Source organism: Oncorhynchus kisutch, linkage group LG29 (genome assembly GCF_002021735.2).
Source record: "Oncorhynchus kisutch isolate 150728-3 linkage group LG29, Okis_V2, whole genome shotgun sequence".
Classification (NCBI taxonomy): Eukaryota; Metazoa; Chordata; class Actinopteri; order Salmoniformes; family Salmonidae; genus Oncorhynchus; species Oncorhynchus kisutch.
Window position 1 is genome coordinate 11,988,591 of NC_034202.2, and position 23,787 is coordinate 12,012,377.

General features: G+C 43.4%; 1 protein-coding gene across 8 annotated transcripts in view; it reads left to right on the forward strand.

Moving 5' to 3' along the window:
- The first annotated feature begins 2,251 nt into the window (after positions 1–2,251).
- LOC109873668 (formin-binding protein 1) overlaps positions 2,252–23,787 on the forward strand; it is a 97,919-nt gene continuing 76,383 nt past the window's right edge. For 2 of the 8 annotated variants that reach the window (XM_031809254.1, XM_031809253.1), the window contains exon 1: positions 2,309–2,538. In XM_031809254.1, coding sequence (XP_031665114.1) covers positions 2,515–2,538 — 24 coding nt within the window. In that variant the 5' untranslated portion in view covers positions 2,309–2,514. Of the gene's footprint in view, positions 2,539–23,787 lie in introns of all 8 variants that reach the window. The other 6 variants (XM_031809260.1, XM_031809265.1, XM_031809244.1 and 3 more) reach the window with 5 other exon arrangements.

The following is a 23,787-nucleotide window of genomic DNA, read 5'->3' on the forward strand; positions in this document are numbered from 1 at the left end:
ATTTATCATGATTGAGAACAACAGAGGACTAATCACGCTTCCCTGTGGTGTACCATTATCCACCAGGTAGCTGCCTGATAGAGACTTCCACACCATCACCTGGATAGACCTTCCAAACAGGAAATCCTTTATCCAGTTGTACATTCTTTCTTCTATCCCCATAACATCAAACTTGATTAACAACCCCTCCTTCCACATCATATCATACGCCTTCTCCACATCAAAAAAGGCAGCTACAACAGTCTCCTTGTTCACCTGAGCCTTCCTGACCTCTGCTTCTAAGCAGAGCGCTGGGTCCATAGTTCCCCTTCCCTTCCTGAACCGACTCTGATGTGGCGATACTAGCTCCCTGCTCTCCAGGAAGTTAGCCTCTCTGTAATCATATGTTCCATAATCTTACATTCCATAGTCTTACATACATGTGATGTTAAAGCTATTGGCCAATAGCTTGTTGGCCTCATTGGGTCCTTCCCTGGCTTCCGGATTAGTACCACTACTTCCAGCTGCCTTGTAGTTTCCCCTCCTCCCACACTGTGTTGTGCATCACCAAAACCTTATCCAGTGCCTCATCACTAAGATGGACCAACATAATATAGCACACCTCATCTTTTCCAGGTGAAGTTAACCCAGCCTTACCTATTGCCCTGTTCACCTCTGCCATGGTAAATGGTGCATTCAACGCATTATTTACATCCTCCCTCCTATCCAGCACTCCAGGATGTTCCTCTCTCTCCCCCTCTGCCCCTCCTCTGACACATTTGCAGAGCTATGCCTTGGACAAACGCTTTGGCCATCATCTCTGCCTTCTCCTCATCTGTTACTGCCACATCTTTCCCACTTGTTAACAATGGATAATCCCACTCCCCTCTGACCCCACTCATCCTCGTAATCATCCCCCACACTTCTCCCACAGGTGTCGCCCTTCCAATGGTGTCACAGAACCGACGCCAACATGGCCTCTTTGCCTGACAGATAGTTCTCCTCACCAGGGCCTGCTTACGCTGAATCAGATGTTGAAAGCTATGCATCCTTTTCAGTACTCTAAATGCCCTGTTCCTACTCCTCACCATTGGCCCACACTCCTCTGTCCAGCATGGGACTGCTTTCCTCCTCGTCATTAGCATAATGTTTTTTTATACGACTAAATTACAAGGTAGAATACTCTGCTGACACTGACACACAGATCAATAAAACAACGTTGTGTGATCCATATAGTAATACAACAAACCCAACCTCCATGCCCCAAATCCCCTCAACCTGCCTCTCTGAACAGATAACTTCTGATCCCCAGCAATAACCACGATAACCACTGCCAGTAGGAGATGGCATAGAAAGCTTTTTCACAAAAATACTTTAACACCAGGGAGCAGTGTTGTCTTAATGATTCATCACATTCATCCTGTTTCAGAACAATGCACCCAAATCACACTTCAACATCCAAGACAATACATGTAGGTCTACATTTGAAGTATTCTTTATGCCTCAAATCAAATCAAATCCAATTGTATTGGTCACATACACATGGTAAGCAGATGTTAATGCGAGTGTAGCGAAATGCTTGTGCTTCTAGTTCCGACAATGCAGTAATAACCAACGAGTAATCGAACCTAACAATTTCACAACAACTACCTTATACACACAAGTGTAAAGGGATGAAGAATATGTACATAAAGATATATGAATGAGTGATGGTACAGGACGGCATAGGCAAGATGCAGTAGATGGTATAGAGTGCAGTATATACATATGAGATGAGTAATGTAGGGTAATGTAAACATATAACAGTGAAATTGTTTAAAGTGGCTAGTGATACATGTATTACATAACCTTTAGAACTTCGATAAAGGCCATAATATGACATGGCCCATTATTAATAGGATGATTTGTTATTAGCGTTACTCCATTTGAGTATCATGGTTAATTAATTCAAAACACGGACGGTTGAGGAGCAAATCGGTGGCAGTCACCGCAGTGTAAAAATACATATCATAATGTGATTATCAATTGTCACACGAATCAATCCAATTCAATTAAAGGGGCTTTATTAGCATGGGAAACATGTGTTAACATTGCCAAAGCAAGTGAGGTAGATGATATACAAAAGTTAAATAAACAAAACAACCATCTGTGCCCCCCCCCCCCCCCCTCCCGCGCGCACACACACACACTCACACAACTACGCAAACTCTCGTGCGTTTTTCCTGAGTGCACGCGCCTCTGCCGCTGTCATTGCTGTTCCCGCCCTCAGCACGGAACAGCAGCACTACATACTCCGTTTGAAGATTATGCTGCGGCTTCTGGCCATTTTGTAGAAGGCAGAATGAGGAGGTGAAGAAGAAAAAAAATTACGCACTAGGAGGGAAGGACAAATTCGGAGGGCGCTCACGAAGAGACAGTCAGCCTGAAAGCAAGATAAAAAAAAGAAGATATAGATATATATACCCGCCTCAGTGGTTTACCATCGGTACACCCCGTCTGAATCGTGGATTATTACGAGGAAATCGCATTGGAACCATGAGCTGGGGGTCAGAGCTATGGGTAAGTACCAGCGCTTTATTTATTAGCCCAGATAACGGTCTATCAGTGGCTATCAATAGTAGGAAATATCCCGAAGACTGCTTGTAAACCAAGCCTGAATGTTTATTAGCTTACATTGCAACAACTGCTATAAAAGCCACACCATCGTTCCCAGTAGTCAATCAGCTCATTCCAACGAAGGCGAATTCAAATTGATCATGTTCCCTGCCTTGACTGACATGTAGCCTAGGCTATTGTATAGATGTGGTCAATATGTCCAGTTCTAACTGGGGCAGTTAGGTTTTCCAGACCGCTGTGCATGTGGCTGTTGTAGATTGTACATCATAATGATGATCTTCACTGAGCTATTTCACAATGCATCCAATTCAACACAATTCAACATAACACTAACATGCGTATCTGAAACACACCCCTTTCTTCGGGTTTCCAGGCAGTGCTTCGGCTATTTCACCGCTATTCCATTCCTGACCATATGAATTGGTCTCTCTTGTTATGAGAAAGCTGAACACATTGTAATAGCCTACATATTGACACATTATTCTATGTAAATGAATGCTTGGTGGTAGTGGGGTACCTGTAAACTCTGAAAATACCTAATATACTCAAATGCCTACATTGTGTGAATATTTAACATAAAAAGAGCAGCAGGTATATGATGGATTCTTATCAGTGCTTATGGATTTTGTTTTAGATTTAAGCGGCCTACACATTTCCTACATATGGTTTGTCTTGGCAACAGCGGAGAGTCTGAGTTGACGGTTGGATGTTGAACAGGATATACCAGGGCTGCGGTTTCTCAGAACCGACACTGACACAACTCACTTACTCACTGGGCTGTATGACAGTTAGTTCTCCTCTCATGTCTCACACATAGAACCAACAATCAAGCAAGCACCCTAATCAAAACTGGTTGTGCAATGCTGGATCGTCAAAACTCACTTGATTTAGCGAAACCAAACCATGTGATTGCTGTCTGTCCAACTTTATTTTAAATAAAGAGGAGGAGGAAGAGGGTGAGGAAGTTAAATAGAAGTAGGGGGAAGAGCTGAATACCACTGCAAATTCCACAGCTATGATACCACATTTCATCCACCCACTCATGTGCCCTGATACCAGAATTTGAAGAAAAATGTAAGCTAGTTGGTTGACCTACAACAGACATCAATCACTGTATAATAGCCTTGAAGAAAGGCTCTCACTTATTTCAGCTTGTCTGCTTTTGGTGCCCAAAAGAAAGCAACTTAATTCGATATTCGAAGAGGGGCTTCAGATGTGATGGATTCCAAGATACAGGCCTACAACAGACCACACACACAAAACCCAAATCCCGCATAATGTGTCATAAACTCCGGCATGAGAATGAAGAAGATTACAGGACTGCCACAGCTATTTTTACGGAGCCCTAATAAGCAGTCACAGCCTGTAGAATTCCTATTGTTTGCCTTTTGTTTCAGAAGTAGTTGTTGTGCTGTAAAATGAGACACTGGTTCCAAAGTTACAGTGTGGGATGCCATGAGAACCTGCTTGATTGCCTGCGTACTTCACATCTGAAACATGCTTCAATCTCAGTGATAGGAACAAGTGGGAAATCTTGTGTGTGTGCTTGCGCTAAGTTCCCTGCCTCCTACAGATGAAGTCCGTTTTAGCAGATGGAGAAACAGCGGGGTCTGAAGATGGTTAAATCTGGTACGTGTTTCTCCTCATGAGAGAGACGGAGGTAGAGAGAGAGGTGGGGAGAAGGAGAGGGCTACAAACGGGTCAGTTCTCCTGAGTTCTTCTCCAATAATTTCCCTGGTCCAAGTTTATGGAGAACACTTAGTGCTTCTGAGGCCTCATATTTGTGCCATGACATCAGCCCTATTTTTCTTACTACAGTTTAGTCATTTAGCAGACAGATGCTCTTATCCAGAGCATCCTACAGGAGAAATTAGGGTTAAGTAACTTGCTCAAGGGCACATCAACAGATTTCTCACCTAGTCGGCTCAGGGATTCGAACCAGCGACCTTTCGTTACAGGTCCAACGCTCTTAACCGCTAGATTATTGCTGAACCAAGATGCAGTGCTCTGCTGGCCAGATAATGGTGATAGATAATTGCCCCAGGGTGTTCCAAAACGCTTTCCTGTCTGCTTTCTTTCAGAAAAGCATACAGTGGTAGTGTTCACAGTGGAGGCGGACCGTTTGCAAATAATGTATTGCAACTACATGCTCAGTGCTTTGATGGGGCTGAATAAGAACCAGACACTCTTTAAACAATTTTTTTTACAACCAAACAGACTTCTACAGGTGTGAGCTGGGGATGTACTGTAGCCTAGTAGTGGTAAAGCTGCTAGTGTGTTCGGTGTCCCTTGCTGTCATGCAAAACCCAATTTAAGATTGGGGTAGGCACTGTCTTTCGCCCTTTGTCCTGTGGTGACATCTCTGTGCTGTCATTTGTAGAGCAAGTGAAGAGTTTATTTCCAAAACGCTATATCCACATTTTTCACAGCTCCTTTTTTCTTCTGAAATGATTGCTTATGGGTACCCTCATGTGTGTTTAAAATATTAGCGTTCTAGGATTTTTCATTCATAGATTTTAGATACAAAACACTATGTAAATTGTTTAGCTAGAATGGAATGTTCATATCCTGTATATTTGATTGTGATATGTGGTTGTCTCACCTAGCTATTTTAAGATGAATGCACTTACTGTACGTCAAACGTAAATAAATGTTTCACATACATATCTCATATTACTGTAGTGAATAAAAACATTTTTTTTCTAAATATTCATGTCACAAATGTATTATTTGTACATTTCGTTATAAAATGTTTTGTCATTTGTTACAATTTGATTGTAAAAAACCTAGCAGTACTACTTATATCTCTGAGAGTGAGGCGGATATATAGCATTTTGCAAAAAAAAACATTATTATTTGTCTCTCGAAATTAAACCATCAAGTGATAGATTTTAAACATTTAACAACCCCATGCCATAGTGGGGAAAATACACCAATCACTTTCATAATTTCTTTAAAACAATAAAATATTAATTCACCAGCATTTCTGAAAATGATTATATAGCGTTTTGGAATGAAACTCCTCAAGTGCATCTTAACTTACGTTTGTAGGCCTATGTCTAGAACCAAGATGACACGAGTGGACTACCTTGAGTGGCAAATAAATGTTTCCAGTGTTACGTTATTTATTGCTTTCTTCAAGGCCAGTTTTATCCATTTTAAATGATATGTGACAGAAAGGGAAGGAATGGTGTGTTGCCCCATGGGTCTTATCAAGCTCAGCTCGTGGTGTTTTCTGCCTGAGCACACACAGAGAGTGAGGAAGTGATATTTCAGGAAGTGAAGTCAGTGTCACAGTTAACAAGCCGTGTTTCTCAACCACTCGAGAAGAACATCACTGGAGAGAGTTATAGACCTAGTGGACAGACTTCTTGTGATGTGACGCTCTCAGATGTTTCTGCTGGTCTTGAAAAGAAAAGGCGGGGAAAGACCAGAATAAGCCTCTTTGCAGGCTAAATCATGTGGTTAGGTTACCTGTCGTTAGAGAGAGAATGTTCCATTTAGGTAGTAATGGTACAGTTTTGGTTAGTTGCTCTTTTCTGTTTAATTGAAAATCGTTCTTAGTTACTATCTGTTTTCAACTCTGGCTTCACTGTAACAAAGCAGCAGCTCCCCAATGCTTTTTTTGGAGTGGTTGTGAGAGTGAATTTGACACACAACTGTGGTCAACAAGAGTTGCTGTAGGCCTATGTGGTCATTCAACTTATTTATGTTTCTCATCAAACAGATACCTTTGGTGAGGTACTTGTGTGTGTCTGTCTGCGTGTGCGAGCCATTGCGAGTGAATAATACCAGTAATAGGCTACCGATGGGCTGACATAAGAGGCTTAGAGTTATTGCATTCCATATGAGTAGAATCACTTGTGGTAGTTTATAGCCTACCCCCACGTAATGATACTGGGGATGAATCTTGTCATGTCTAAATGAAAAGGAATAGGTCCATGGCTAGGTCCATCGCCGCATTCCTTCAGCTAGTTGTGATGTCGTCCATAGGCTACTCCTACACTGCACACAGCCTTCCACTGAGATAAAGGGAGTCTCAGTTAGACAGTTTATTGGAAAATCCATTCGGGTTCTCTCTCTCCTCTTGCATGAGGTTGACTTCAGAAATAATCTGATTTCTATTGACCTGCAGACAGGCATTTTCCACTTGACACAGAGAGCAGAAAGTTCTGAACAGTGTAGACCGAACTCAGAAGTGACTCAGTAAATCTAACTTGCATTCTATTGGCTCTTAGTTCTTTTGGACAAATCCTTTCTCTTGGCCTTGCAGCTCCGAATTCAGTGTTCTTATATAGTAGGCCTAGCTGTCGTTCCTCATTGTTATAATTGATGATGCAAAATGACATTCAAATAAATAGGCAGATTACTCCTACCTGTTCACTAGGTTTGCTTTGTTTTTGTTATGAATACCTTTTTCTCGGAGCTAGTACTAAATATAGGCCCACTGGTGCCATATTTAATATGTCATGTGTAGGCCTAATCTCTGTGGATCATTCTCTGGTCCAGAGGGCATGTAGTCTCTCCTGAGGTGTCTGTGTCCCTCTTGTAACCCAGCAGGAGGTATGAACACTGGACCTCTCCCTGCCTCTCTCTCGCTCTCTCTCTCTCTTTGTGTGCTGCCACAGATCTCTGAGACTACTCTGGGACACCCCGGTGGTGTAGGCAAAAATCTTCCCTGGCTTAATTTCATCAGCCTCAGATATGCTAATTGTTCTTTTTTTTGTTTGCGTAAGTTGAGTAAGGAGACCAGTATCTTGAGTATGCACAGCTTTAGCTTTAGTCTCTCTCTTCCTTCTCTGAAGCTCTGCTGCACACAAATGCTGCTATTGACGGAGAAAGTCAAGGGTGGTGAACTGTGATTGGTTCGCAGTGGGGACCGGGCCAGGAATACATTTTGTAACTACAGAAGCACTGAACTCTACACTGTAACACATTGCAGCAAGTTTGTCACAGTTAACGACTGTAATTCTATATTACAGTACAGTACTGTAAAAAGCAATGCATCATGGGGGCTCAATGGCATTCAGTTACACTGCTGTAGAATTACAATGAAACCTTGTTAGAGGCTATATTTGTTGCCCCCTTACAGTACCATACTGTTTTGTTTTGTATTTTTGAATCTAAAAACATTTTCCTGTAAGTCTACAGTATTTTACTGGCTATTGTGCTGCCAGTAATTTACTGTAATTCAGTACCACCCCCACAGAATACAGTACCATACTGTAATTTTGGAACACTTGGTATTGTTGTGGCTCATCAACACATTTGGAGGCGTGCCTTCTAAGAGGCTATACTTGTTGCACCCGTAAGTGAGAGTGCTGTACCAATTGACGTGATATGTGGTAGTAGTTCTACCTCATTAATATTAGGACCCAAACAACATCTCATGACCATCGGGGTGGTAGGGTAGCTTAGTGGTTAGAGAGTTGGACTAGTAACCGGAAGGTTGCAAGTTCAAATCCTCGAGCTGACAAGGTACAAATCTGTCGTTCTGCCCCTGAACAGGCAGTTAACCCACTGTTCCTAGGCCGACATTGAAAATAAGAATGTGTTCTTAACTGACTTGCCTAGTTAATTACATTTCTCTCCACATTTCTAAATGTAGGTGTGTAAGATGTTCACTGAACTAATTCTGCTTTGGGAGTGTTTCCTTTGTTTAGACTATATGTAATTATGTATTACAGCACCAATTAATAGTTAATAGTTGGTGTTTTATATCACTTGCACTTGTAGAGACCTAACACAGGCTTCTAAATTGGCAGTGAGTGCAGGACAAAACCGATCAAAAGGACATGGCTAAACACTCAACCATTAAAGGTTTGATACTTGCTGCCACTCTGATCTATTCACTATATTGCATTTCTTTATTTTTTTACTATTTTTACTTCTTTTTTGTATTACTATTTTCTACATTGTAGAATAATAGCAAAGACCTCAAAACTATGAAATAACACAGATGGAATCATGTAGTAACCAAAAAAAAAGTGTTAAACAAACAAGTTAAACAAGTGTTAAACAAATCACAATATTTTATATTTGAGGTTCTTCAAAGTAGCCAACGTTTGCCTTGATGACTGCTTTGCACACTCTTGGCATTTTCTCAACCAACGTCATGAGGTAGTCACCTGGAATGCATTTCAATTAACAGGTGTGCCTTGTTAAAAGTTCATTTGTGGAATTTCTTTCCTTCGTAATGCGTTCGAGCCAATCAGTTGTGTTGTGACAATGTAGGGGTGGTATACAGATGATAGCCCTATTTGGTAAAAGACCAAGTCCATATTATGTCAACAATAGGTCAAATAAGCAAAGCGAAACGACAGTCCATCATTACTTTAAGACATAAAGGTCAGTCAATTTGGAACATTTCAGTGCAGTCGCAAAAACCATCAAGCACTATGATGAAACTACCCATAACATTAATCTAAAACAGGCTATAAGCTACATGTGCACCACCAAGTCAGAACAGTAGGCTAAGTTATGAGGGGGAAAGGGACAAAATGATTAGGGTGAGGCACATGGGCTACTAACAGCTTACTACACAACATACACTCAGTATTACTTTCTTAGCTATGGTATGCATATCTCCCTGGCATATTACATCATTTATACAGCAGCATGCAAGAAATTTTTGGAATCACTGTTATGCTGTGCTCACTTGAACAGGAAGGTGGCGCGGCGGTCCTTCTTGTGGGCAAATTTGGTCATAAAACTGTGTCATCAAAGTCTGGCATTCTCTGGATTTATGCTGCTTTCAAGACAACTGGGATCAAGGTAGAATCCTGACGTCAGTGATCTTCAGGTCGGAGCTCTGCTCCACCTGCCCCGAGCGACGGATCGCCACTCAGCATGGCAACATTCCATGACAGAGGGGAGCCTAATCATTTACGTTCCTATAATCTTAATAAAGCTCTTAATTCAGTTACGCTAGAGGGATCATAGCAAGTAGACCGTACACATACTACACAGTACACTGCTCAAATCCCGGCTCTGAAAGGGAAGAACGTTCCCGGGGTTATTACTTTAACAAGTTCAACACTCCGTTTAGTTTTTCACTTCTCATAGGAGTTTGGCCAGGGTTAGCACGAGAAGGAGACAGACAAACACACATAGACATACAGTACCAGTCAAAAGTTTGAACTATTTGAACTATTTTCTACATTGTCGAATAATAGCGAAGACCTCAAAACGACGAAATAACACATATGGATTCACGCAGTAACCAAAAAAGTGTTGGAGATTCTTCAAAGTAGCCACCCTTTGCCTTAATGACAGCTTTGAGTAGGTGTGTCCAAACGTTTCATTGACACTGTAGATACTCTCACTTATACTCACACATTCCCATACACACATTGAGGCAGCTCTCACTCTCTCATTGACCGGCCAATGGAATCAGGGAGGGCGACACTGCTCAGAGAGCAGCAACTGAAAGGGAGTTTTTTTTTTTGGCTCAATCACAACTCCACAACAAGAAATTGAACACATTTCTGTGCCAGTCTTGGCCCTTAATAGCTGCATGTTTAGCTGACAGGTTCGATGGGGACAGCAGCAGCGGGGGAGCAGAGGGAGGAATGTTAGCCTGGGTCTAGTGGTTTAATTGTAGCCACATGCCTGTCTGTTGGCCCGACACCCGTTCATTTAATAGAGAAGGGGAAAGTGGTTTGTCGGGGACTCGAGGAGGCCCTTTGAAAGTACCTCAAGTTGCTTTTCTCTCACACTGTTTTAGTGTAGTGTAGTGGAGGGTTCCAGACTGCAGCCACAGGGCAGGGCTGGAGTCCCAGACTCACTGAGATTAATCTAAACCTCATGGGCTTTGTTTGTTTGACTGGCGCTCATGCATCGATAGTTGTAATAGATACAGACAATGCCGAGCTCTTGTTGGGTAAGTACTGAGTACAGTACTGGGCTGTGAATGGCCCAGGGTTTTAAAGTTTGAGATGTGGCTTTCCTCTCTAGTTTCCTGAGTTCCTTCTCCTCCGCTGTTCCGATCCACACACCTGGTCTGGCCCTGGATTCCCCCAGGGTCCCTGTCCCTTGCAATGTACCCCATGCTGTTCATTTGACATTCAGGGCACTTCCAGGGCTGAAACCAAAGCCTGCTTGTTTCCTCTCAGTGAGAGAGTCTTAATGGAAAAATCCACCCCTCATTCCTTTAATTTACAGTGTTAAATAACACTAATATTTGAGAACAATATTCTTTGTGAACAAATGTTTAATTTTGGCATTATAATAAAGTTGGTAGCAACATGTAAAATCATTGTGGCTCAAGTTCACTACAAAATCCACAATGCAATGCTCTCTCTATGGGCTGGATAGCTAGCTATCTAGCAAACGTAGCTACACTACAAGACGCAAAGTATGTGGACACCTGCTCATCGAAAATCTCATTCCAAAAAAATGGCCATTAATTTTGACTTGGTCCTGTCTTTGCTGCTATAACAACCTCTACTGTTCTGGGAAGGATTTCCACTAGATGTTGGAACATTGCTGCAGGGACTTCCTTCTATTCAGCCACAAGAGCATTAGTGAGGCCAGTCAAGTTCTTCCACAGTTACAGTTGACCGGGGCAGCGGTAGCAGGGCAGAAATTTGCCGAACTGACTTGTTGGAAAGGTGGCATCCTATGACAGTGCAACATTGAAAGTCACTGAGTTCTTCAGTAAGGCCATTCTACTGCTGATTTTCTATGGAGATTGCATGGCTGTGTGCACGCGATTGGTCGACAGTCTGCTGGGGGGAGGGGTGTGTGATACGCTCCTTCATTCATTGGATTCCTATCTCCTTTCTATAATATCTCTGGCAACTGCACCATGATATGCACCCTGGGCTAAAGAGGCAGACAAATAGGAGAAATGTGATTGAGCCTCCGTTAAATTAAACATTTCTCGAGGTAGGAATTTCGTAAAAACATGATCAATGGCTCATTCGAGAGCAATATTAACATTCCTAATGGGTGAACCTTTCCTTTAATGAAGTGGGAGGTCAGGGGACTGGGACCCTAGTGGGGGAGAGAGGCCCAATGTCCCCTTTCCCTGTTGGGACAGAGGGGGTTCCATACTCCTCTTCCTCATTCACCCACCTGCCGAGTGGCAGTGTTATTAATGTCTCCCCCTCCCCCTCCTCCCTAACTCCCTCTCTGACCCTCAAGGAGGCCTGAATAGGTTCACCGCCTGAATAGGTTCACCTCTAATTCTTCCACATGACTCCAAGGATGGAAGGAAGGACAAAGGAGAAAGAGCTCAGGAGCATTGAAAGAGATAAGGAGAACCAATTTTCTCTACAGGGGAGGAGGAGAGAAGGAGAAGAGTGAAGGGTGAAGGGGAGAAGGAAAGAGCGAAGGCATTAAAGGGTGTGCAGTGTTTTAGGGAAATAAGGGAAAGTGTGAGAAAGACAGGGAGAGAGATGTAGGGATATGCAGATTTTCCCCAGGCATGATATAGCAGTAGCCTAATGATTTGCATGATATGATGTGTTGCTTTTCATATTGCTTCTGCCTTTCTGTCATTGTGTGGTTTCACGGGATGTGCCTCCTCAGTTTCTCAGTCTCTTTCCCTAAAGGGAACTGCTCTCCTGAAACCAAACCAACTCAACGACAAGCTACACTAAAAGTAAACTTTTATTTAACTAGGCAAGTCAGTTAAGAACAAATTCTTATTTACCATGACGGTCGACACCAGCCAAAGGGTGCTGGGCCAATTGTGCACTGCCCTATTGGACTTCCAATCACGGCCGGTTGTGATACAGCCTGGATTCGAACCAGAGTGTCTGTAGTGATGCTTCTAGCACTGAGATGCAATGCCTTAGACCGCTGCGCCACTCGAGAGCTCCACAGGGGAGGAGGAGGAGGAGGAGAGAAGGAGAAGAGTGAAACGTTAAGGGGGAGAAGGAAACTACTCAAACACGTTTTCAATGACAAATAGCATAACCTTGGCTCTATGATTCAAATGGGTTCTGTTTAATCTGGTTTAGTCTACCACACACACTAAACTTGTTTAGGACAGGTGACGGAGTGTCTGGTCTCCCCCCACTCTCCCCTACTACTGTTGGGGACATGTTTTTGTGTGGCTCCCATCCCTGTGTTCCTATGGGAAGGACTGAGGTCTTCCTTCTCACTGTGCTGTAGGACCTGTAATCGTCAGGAGACGTCTCTGTCTTTGTAACCCTCTCATCAACACCGTGAGAGAACACGAGTGCAGCCTAATCACAGTAGCCCTGGCCACCTGTGTGAATCACCTGTGTGAATCAGTGTGTCACCTGAACCTGGTCCCCCCCCCACCCTCTCCGCCCCTAATGCTGTCTGTAATTTGATCCCCAGTAAACAATAATGGGGAACAAATGACTGTCATTTGTCATGTTTTGTGTCTGCTCCCTGCATACCTTGCTGTGCCAGAGAAGACAAAACGCAATGATCGCTCTCTTCCTTAACTTGTCACACACATCTCAAGGCTCATGAAACAACAACTCAGATTGTAAATTAGCTACTGTAAGTAGCCCAATCAAAACCTTAGATCCAGTCCAGTTAAGTTTTTGGCTAATGGTCTCCTTTAAATGGTTATCTTACTGTACTTTCAGTTGGGGATGAAAAGAAAACAACACGTCTTGATTAATGCATTATATCCTGATATTTTCACTTGCATTTCATAGTTGGGGTGAGTTGAAGATATGTGTAGGCCGGACTATGTGCTTATTAATAGCTTGCACATCTCTCAAGTCAAGTGGGTGTGCTCTACAGTCAGTGTTTTGTCTGTGACTGTTTGAAGCTACAGGCTTCAATAGTTAAAATTAAATTGAAACATTCACCACAGGTTTCCACAGTTTAATCAGTGATGTAGGCCTACACACGATGAGCCTAGATCACAAGCGCAGAGAGAGAAGTCAGAACAAGTGAGTGCTACCAATGTTTCTCTGAAGCAGAAGTTGACCCTGGGCCTCCCTCATGCAGATTATTGGCTCTTGCACCACACGTGTTGCTTAGCAACCTAAAACATGAACTGAATAAATATTTATCTGGTTTGAGATTGACTCTTGAGATGCAGGCAAGACGAAAACACAAACAAACCAAGATGTTGTTGACTTCACCGTTGATAGATAGTTGAGATGAACAGATGTTTTGGAACAATATAAAATATAAATCTAGCAATTTCTTCTTGCAAACTGTGTATGTTTGCTTGTCATATGAGAACAGGATTTCCTCCAATGTTCCAACTCATCTCTGCGTCAGACCACAGAATTGTCTCTCTCTCTCTCTCTTTCTCTCTTTCTCTCTTTCTCTCGCTCTCGCTCTCTCTCTCGCTCTCTCTCTCGCTCTCTCTCTCTCTCTCGGGGCAATGTGGAGGAACTAGCCCCAGCCCTGTCCCCATGGGTAACGGTTTGTGACACGTGCCAGACGGGTCCCCTCTGTTCTCTCCGTCCCCTGTCTGACAATGATGATGTCACAGTGTGTGCCCCACTTGCCAGGTCCCGGGTTAAACTCATCCATTTAGTGATGATGACCCAGGATATCTATGTTTCCCCCAGGCCTAATGTGTGGTCTGTGGTGGAGTCTATCTGCTGCTCTGGATCAAGATATCTGACATGATAGATCTATGCTCATGTTGGAAACATTCGATTGCTCTTGCCTAGAGTGATGAGAGGCAAAACAGGCCTAGACTTTTTACTCAAGATCTCATATCCAAAATGAACTTAACCTGCACTGTATCTAGGCAATAATGGTGCGTGGTTGTTTATAAAGAGGATTGATCTGTATCTAGTGCAGCCGTCATGGTTGATCACTCCTGACTCGTCATTGATTTGGCTCTCTCTCAGGGCAAAGGCAAATGACTGGCTGATGATTGCATCATTCAGTTCTAGTGTGTCGTGCATCCAACAAGGACGATCGCCGCAAGGTCGACCTATCCTATCTCATGCTGTCAGATGCTCTTATGGAGGACTTCTTCTTTGGAAGACAGAGAGACCGCATCACCATCCTCTCACTAATGTAGTCAAATGGTCATGCAAGTACAAGAGGTCGACCGATTAATCGGAATGGCCGATTTAATTAGGGCCGATTTCAAGTTTTCATAACAATCGGAAATCTGTATTTTTTTTATACCTTTATTTAACTAGGCAAGTCAGTTAAGAACACATTCTTATTTTCAATGACGGCCTAGGAATGGTGGGTTAACTGCCTCGTTCAGGGGCAGAACGACAGATTTTCACCTTGTCAGCTCGGGGGATTCAATATTGCAACCTTACAGTTAACTAGTCCAACGCAATAACGACCTGCCTCTCTCTCGTTGCACTCCACAAGGAGACTGACTGCCTGTTAAGCGAATGCAGTAAGCCAAGGTAAGTTGCTAGCTAGCATTAAACTTATCTTATAAAAAACAATCAAAATCACTAGTTAACTACACATGGTTGATGATATTACTAGATATTATCTTGCGTGTCCTGTGTTGCATATAATCTGACTGAGCATACAAGTATCTAAGTATCTGACTAAGCGGTGGTAGGCAGAAGCAGGTGCGTAAACATTTATTCAAACAGCACCTTTGTGCGTTTTGCCAGCAGCTCTTTGTTGTGCGTCAAGCATTGCACTGTTTATGACTTCAAGCCTATCAACTCCCGAGATGAGGCTGGTGTAACCGAAGTGAAATGGCTAGCTAGTTAGTGCGTGCTAATAGCGTTTCAAACGTCACTCGCTCTGAGCCTTGGGGTGGTTGTTTCCCTTGCTCTGCATGGGCAACGCTGCTTCGATTGGGGCTGTTGTCGTTGTGTTGCTGGTTCGAGCCCAGGGAGGAGCGAGGAGAGGGACGGAAGCTATACTGTTACACTGGCAATACTAAAGTGCCTATAAGAACATCCAATAGTCAAAGGTTCATGAACTACAAATGGTATAGAGGGAAATAGTCCTATAATTCCTATAATAACTACAACCTGTTAATCTTGAAGACTCATGTTAAAAGGAACCACCAGCTTTCATATGTTCTCATGTTCTGAGCAAGGAACTGAAACGTTAGCTTACTTACATAGTACATATTGCACTTTTACTTTCTTCTCCAACACTTTGTTTTTGCATTATTTAAACCAAATTGAACATGTTTCATTATTTACTTGAGGATAAATTGATTTTATTGATGTATTATATTAAGTTAAAATAAGTGTTCATTCAGTATTGTTGTAATTGTCATTATTACAAATACATTTTTTATTATAAATCGGCCGATTAATCGGTATCTGCTTTTTTGGTCCTCCAATAATCGGTATCGGCGTTGAACAATCATAATCGGTCGACCTCTAGTAAGTACCATACGTTTCAGTAATGTTTGATTTTCTCCTGTCCAAATACTCATTTTTCGCTTCACCTGGCTAACACGAGGAAGAAGATCGCCTCCCAGGTCCAGTAGGCATAGCTCCATGTTTCTTCCTCGTAGAACTTTGCATTATTTCCTCTGTACTCTAAACTCAGGTTTCACTACTGTTCTCCCTGTGACCTCAACGAGAGACCCCAGTAGGGAGCTTTGGAATGTACTGACCGGCTAATGTCAACGTTACGTCTGGTGAATTTAACGTCTTTTCCTCCGTAAATTGAAAAGAGAGTGGTATAGAAAAAAGTGGTGGCTGTTGTAGCTCTGCTAATATAAACAGACTTGCCAGTGCTGATCACAATCTTCTCATTAGAAACCCCTTTGAGAGAAATCTTGGAAGAGGTCTACGAATGAGCTCATTCTAGTGTAACACATATGACATGAACAGTGTGCCTCTCGGCCTGTCTGTTTTCTTATATCTCCGCCATCAGGTATTCAAATCGTTCCTGTTTTTCAATCACCGTGGGACAGCAGTTCATTATGCCAGGTGTTGTGTGGATTTTTTTTTCTTTTCAAAAGGAAACAGGTCCATTGATTGGTCCCCTGGGTAGAAGTAACTGTTGTTTCTTTGGAGAGGAAACAGACCTTTTGAAACAGGAAGTTGTTGCGATACCCTGATAGTTCTCCATCGTTTTGCAGAGTCCTGCATTGAGTCCTACCTTGCAGTGTAGACTATGTGTCTATAAATGTATTGTGAAGGATGTTAGGAAAATGACAGAGAGAGAATCAAACTGGCCACAGTATAATATGACAAATCCATCCACCACGTTGTCCTCCCTATCCAGTGATACAGAATGCAGGGAAGTGGTCCGAAAGCTATTCACAAACCTCCAGAAACAAATTAGTCTCAGGGACCAGATCGAGAGGGTATGCCACAAGTCACTCTCAACAGACGTGTTTGTAAAGGGCTCTACGGCTGGCAAGCATGTCCAGCGTTCCACTGATTTCACAGTAGAGATTCCTCCCCCACACCCCCTTTTATTTTGTCTTCCAACTGCACGGATTGTTGTTGAAAAATATGACCCGTAACCTAAAGCAGCAAATGCATACAAGAAAATTCAAGTAGAAAATAGAAGTCGTAACAACAAAAACAATAAAACATTAGATTTTTTTGGGGGGAGATAATATGCAGACCAGATGTGCTTACACAGTACATGAAAGAGCGAGGATTCTGTGCTTTGGAAGGCAGGTGCTTTTAATGGCCGTTTGATGTCAAGTGATTCCGATGATTTAACTGATTGGCCCAGGCCTATCTCTTGTGTCAGTTAAATGAATATGTATCTCACTGGCTGCTAGCCTAAGTAGCGGAGTAAGAATGAACTATAGCCTTTTAGGCAGATCCAGCCTACATTGCTTCACTCGCTCACTCACTCGCTCACTCACTCACTCGCTCACTCGCTCACTCACTCAATCACTCAAACTGTCACGGATCTAATCCTCTGAAGAACCGAAGAGATCGTGTGGTTCAGGGGGTTCACTAACAGCAATGCAGGGATTCTTTTTTTTGTTGTGAGGCGAGTCTGAATGTTGGTGAGGACATTCTAACGCTTGTCTCCTCAAATCCGTAAATTCGTCACATTAACTTTCAATTGCTGAATCAAAACTAATAGCCAGATGTCTGTCCATGTTAGATTGTACAGCAATGTAGAAGCCTCACCATCTCCCCAAAGTGCAGTCTCTGTAACCCCATGTGGCCCTAAGCTTTCATGTCATCGTCACTGCAGAACATCTTTGCTCTTCCATCCATAGCAGACTAATTAACCAGTATGTCCCTGACAACATCCATTCCCCCAGAAGGACCATCTGCAAGGGCATACCATTTCATCCCCGTCCACAGGCACATTCTCAGTCCGGGTGATAGATCTGTGAAGTGTCATACCTTCTATTTTTGGGTTTGAAATGGAGGAAGGTGCATAAGTAGGCTGACGTGTCTCTCTCTCTCTTACGTAAAACCTGGTTCTCATTTCCACAATGGCCTACTTTGATACGTACTCATGCATGCAGCTCGCCTCCGACTAGCCCCATGGAGGTACAGTAGAGTTGGACCACACAAACATAATGCAATCTTATCCCTCACTCCACATACCCACCATGCCTCAAACCATATATGGATAGACACGGTGTACTGCCAGATCATCCAAAAGAACTTGCCAGAGTGACAGCCAGGAGCCAGAGCAGTAGACGCAACCAAAACAGCATTCCTTTATTTGGTGGTTTAGGAAATATCTCTAATCACAACTGACTAAATGACTAATAAAATAGAAATGTCTCCAGTCCAGACTACATGAAACCCTCTCTGATGGTTGGAGAGAGAGAGAAAGGGTCACTTCACAAAAGGCTTGAGGGTTGTTTCCTACTTCACACAGAGTATGTCTATACTGCCCCATCTCTACACTTTAACCTTTATGGCCAAATTGTTGCCCTTGCCATTTCTGTCTGTGTTTATGTCTGTACAGACCATGAGGTCACGGCCTTTCCGGGCCTCTACGTGATGTAGAGAGAGGTACTATGTCATTAGTCAAAGATTTATGTACGATGTTGGAGTGTTGACTAAACGAAAACACGGGAACAGACACCATACACTGTTGTGTTTACCTGGAGGGTGTGCGTGCCTGCTTAAAAGACATGCGGTACAGGCAATCTGAGCCCCCCAAAATAGAGCGTTGGGTGTATAGTGGCTGGCAGGAGGTTGTGTTGAGGTGGATTCCTACTAGGGGGTGATTTGATCCTCCCCCTTGTGGTGTGAACGGACCCTGGTGGTCTTCCTGGACTGTGATATGAAGCAGTGCTAACTAAGATTGGGAGGGCCACGGTAAAACGAGAAGCCCTTCTACTAGAGTTACACTACCCTCCTTCCTTTAGCCTTCAGTGAAAGGCTATGGGCTATTTATGAACAGAGGTCTTTGGTGAGTCGTTCCGTGTCATTTCAGCAAGCCATGACACCCACCATCTCAGATTGTTCTGAAATTGTTTCTGGAGTTAGAAACAGGTATGATTGGCATTCCTGAACAATTATTTTGTAGAAATGTAATTGTATCTCAGCTAAACTAATTGATTGCACCCAAATTGGTAATTTCTTTCAATAAATATGGTATCCAACATCCGATTTGGACCAAACTTCTTCCTACCAATGAGAAAGACATGAGAAATCTTTCATTTTTTAAGCCACCCACGGAACCCACACCCATGCCAACCCCACCTCGACAACCAGTATACAGTATCATCAGTTCTCTATGTTTGACAAGTAGTAGGAAGCTGCAGCCTTAAGTATTGCTTACATAGCCCATACTATGTAACGTATTCCCTGTGAATCTAGTGATGTTTTTTTCCCCTCCCTGTTCAGAGCAATTAGTTATTGAAGCCGGTTGCATTATTTACCGTAAAGTAGTGTGAAAGTAACAGGTTCTGACCAATAGATGCCGCTGTTCATGCTATACCAGCACACTTGTTTATCAATTTTTGCATGTATACCTGCTGGAGCACGTGCTACGGGTGGGTGCTACTATGGTGACCAGTGAGCTGAGATGAGGCGGGGCTTTAGATGAGGCGGGGCTTTAGACGAGGCAAAGACTTATAGATGACCTGGAGCCAGTGGGTTTGGTGCCGAATATGAAGCGAGGGCCAGCCAACGAGAGCATACAGATCACAGTGGTGGGTAGTATATGGGGCTTTGGTGACAAAATGAATGGCACTGTGATAGACTGCATCCAATTTGCTGAGTAGAGTGTTGGGGGCTATTTTATAAATATACAGAGAAATATAGTATACAGAGAAAAGTATACAGAGAAAAGAGTCGGCCCAAGAATTGAACCCTGTGGCACCCCTATAGAGACTGCCAGAGGTCTGGACAAAATGGTCGGTGATCTGTTTGTTAACTTGGCTTTCGAAGACCTTAGAAAGGCAGGGTAGGATAGATATAGGTCTGTAGCAGTTTGGGTCTAGAGTGTCTCCCCCTTTGAAGAGGGGGATGACCACAGCAGCTTTCCAATCCTTTGGGATCTCAGACGATACGAAAGAGAGGTAGAACAGGCTAGTAATAGGGTTTGCGAATTTCAGCGGATAATTTTAGAAAGAGAGGTTCCAGATTGTCTAGTCCTGCTGATTTGTAGGGGTCCAGATTTTGCAGCTCTTTCAGAACATCAGCTATCTGGATTTGGTTGAAGGAGAAATGGGGGAGGCTTGGACAAGTTGCTGTGGGGGTGCAGGCCTGTTGACCAGGGCAGAGGTGGCCAAGTGGAAAGCAGATGTAGAAAAATGCTTATTGAAATTATCAATTATCGTGGATTTATTGGTGGTGCTCTTGTTTTCTAGCCTCAGTGCAGTGGTCAGCTGGGAGGAGCTGCTCTTATTCTCCATGGACTTTAGTGTCCCAGATCTTTTTGGATTTGTGCTGCAGGATGCAAATGTCTGTTTGAAAAAGCTAGCCTTTGCTTTCCTAACTGCCTGTGTATATTGGTTCCTAACTTCCCTGAAAATGTGCATATCACGGGGGCTATTCGATGCTAATGCAGTACACTACATGATGTTTTTGTGCTGGTCAATGGGGCATGCTTATTTAAGATGAATTGAATAAAAAAAACAGAAGGGGGAAATACGTTTGTTACAGGTTTTCCCCTTAAACAGGGTTGGGAAAGCACTTTTAAAGAATAACCAGGCATCTTCTACTGACGGAATGAGGTCGATGTCTTTCCAGGCTACCCGGGTCAGGTCGATTAGAAAGGCCTGCTCGCTGAAGTGTTTTAGGGAGCGTTTGACAGTGATGAGGGGTGGTCGTTTGACCGCAGACCCATTACAGACGCAATCAATGAGGCAGTGATCGCTGAGATCCTGGTTGAAGACAGCAGAGGTGTATTTGGAGGGTAGGTTGGTTAGGATGATATCGATGAGGGTGCCTGTGTCTACGGATTTGGGGTTGTACCTGGTAGGTTCATTGATAATTTGTGTGAGATTGAGGGCATCAAGCTTAGATTGTAGTATGGCCGGGGTGTTAAGCATGTCCCAGTTTAGGTCACCTAACAGCATAAGCTCTGAAGATAGATGGGGACAATCAATCCCCATATGGTGTTCAGGGCACAGCTGGGGCAGAGGGTGGTCTATAGCAAGCGGCAACGGTGAGAGACTTGTTTCTGGAAAGTTGGATTTTTAAAAGTAGAGCTCATATTGTTTGGGAAAACTCCTGGCAGACTTATTATGTAGTGATGTAATTCTTCACTGGAGTTGTCTGAAACTCTGCACACACACTGATGCCATCTGGTGGCCAAAATCTAAATTACACCTATACTCTTATCTGAATGTATGGCCTTTCTCTTGCATTTCAAAGACAATACAAAAAAAAATGAAACTGCATGTTTTTTTGTTTGTATTATCTTTTACCAGATCTAATGTGTTATATTCTCCTACATTAGTTTCACATTAACACAAACTTCAAAGTGTTTCCTTTCAAATGGTATCAAGAATATACATATCCTTGCTTCAGGTCCTGAGCTACAGGCAGTTAGATTTGGGTATGTCATTTTAGGCGGAAATATAAAAAAAGGGTTCGATCTTTTTTAACAGAATAACCACCATTCAGGAGGATACAGACAGATCAAGGTGCTATCTCGAACCTAAAAGGGTTCTTCAGCTGTCCCCATATGAGTACTCGTTGAATAACCCTTTTTGGTTCCAGGTAGAGGGTTCTACATGTAACACAAAAGGGTTCCCTTATGGGAACAGCTGAATGACCCTTCTGGAACCCTTTTTTCTAACAGTGTATGCTTAGATATGCAGAAAAATAAACATATTTTTGACATAGAACTAAGCACAATGACTATGGCTCATGTTTGCTGGAAATAGCCATCCTCACATCCTTTATGCCCCCTCAGATTTTGGGGGTGCATGACACCCCTGCACGTTACGATAGCTTATAACTGAAATGCTCTGAAGAGTTTCCCTAGGCTTGCTGTGGTCTGGGCCTGCATAAGCCTAGTGTTGTGGGCCTTGGAGAGGGATTGAGTCTTGCGTCTGAAATGGCAGCCTAGTATCTAATGTACTTAGTGCACTACTTTTGACCACTACTATGGTCTGAAGTAGTGCACTACATAGGGAATATGGTGCCAATTTGGATTCAACCACAGTGCTATCTCTGGACAGCTGGTCCTCTGGGCAGGGGTGCCATTGTCGTGACATTACATTCACTGTTAACTGCTCGCCCTTGCCCATTAAACACGCCGATGCTCAGCGTGAGTGCTAGTCTGTGGCAGGGCATGGAGGCTGCCAGTTGGCTGTATGTTTGGGGCTTAAGGTTGATTCGTTGATGTAAAGTAGTAGGACCACTAGCTAGCATGGTAAGGCCTACAGTAACAACAACACAGGGCCTGCACCGTGCAGCTGGGAAGATGTGGACTAATCGGAATCACCCTTCCATGTCACCCAGCCACCCAATGTTATCAAGGTCTAGCACAGGGTTGGGCAACTTCTATCCTTCTATCCTCAATTCATTATCAGGTCGGTAGAGAAAATCAGCAGGCTCTGGACCTTGTAGGGTAAGAGTTGAACACCTCTGCTCCAGAGGGTCTCTGTTCAGGATCTGATCTGGTCTGGGACCAGGGATGGGCAACTCCAGTCCTCAGGGCCTGATTGGTGTCACACTCCCCCCCCCCATCCCTAGAAAACACAGCTGTTAAACTAATTGCGTTCTAAACTGAAGATCCTGATTCGATTATTGGCGTTGGGTGTGTATGCTGGGGCTGGGGCAAAAGTGGGACACCAATCAGGCCCTGAGGACTGGAGTTGCCCATCCCTGGTCCCAGACCAGATCAGATCCTGAACAGAGACCCTCTGGAGCAGAGGTGTTCAACTCTTACCCTACAAGGTCCAGAGCCTGCTGATTTTCTCTTCGACCTTATAATGAATTGCACCCACCGGGTGTCCCAGATCTAAATCAGAGGTCCATAGTTGAGTTTGAGGGCTCTAGAGTATTGGAAAGCTGTATGGGTTCCAATTTCCTTATACAGTATGGATGTGTTCCAATTCCCTAATATATTATACCAGCAAGAGCCTATAAGCCTATAGTTCAGTATGCTTTAGGCTATATGTTTTTCCACCCACTCTTCATCTGCATAGCTCTATCACATGGTTGGTTAAATCCTAGAAATCTCTCTATTTTCACCGTTTTGCCTTTTATTCTAGGCAAAATGCGATTATGTAAGAAATAAGACTTTGATCTCTTTCAAAAATAACAAACTCTGAAAAACAGCTCTAAGAACAATGGCTGACGTGTGTTCATTGGCCCGGTGTAGTAATCTCAGAGAGAACGGTGACATTTGATTGGGTGGTGGGGTTTCTGGGTGAGGCGAAAGGGTTTGTAATCAGATTAATAACCACGTCAAAACCAGGTTTCTACTGAGTCATGTCATGAGTCGTGGGCATTCTGGGTAAAGGCTGGTAATGTTCTAGACTGGTTAGATTGGTTCTGGAAGTCTCTCTTCATCCTTGGTTTCTATCTTTGTCCCTTTTGGTTCTTTCATCCTTTTTTTGTTAGAATCTTCGGTCTGTTGGAGTTATTGTTGTGATCTACAAAGGCCATCTTGGTCAGAACGTGTATTATTTTCCTCCATTGTGTTTTTCACCTTCTGAAATGGATTAAAGTCCTTGTCTACCCTATACCATTCTCCTAAATTGGTGTGCAATGACCATGAGCATGTTGCGCAGGCGGAGTGAGTTCTTTGGACTCCTGGACACTGTGTGCTCGCCCAAAACAGACACGATGAAAACGGATGTGCTGAGAAGGGCCTCGGCGCCGAACCCGGGGATGGGTGCAGGGACGGGGTTGAGCCATGAGACCCAGCAGCTGACCCCGTCTGAGG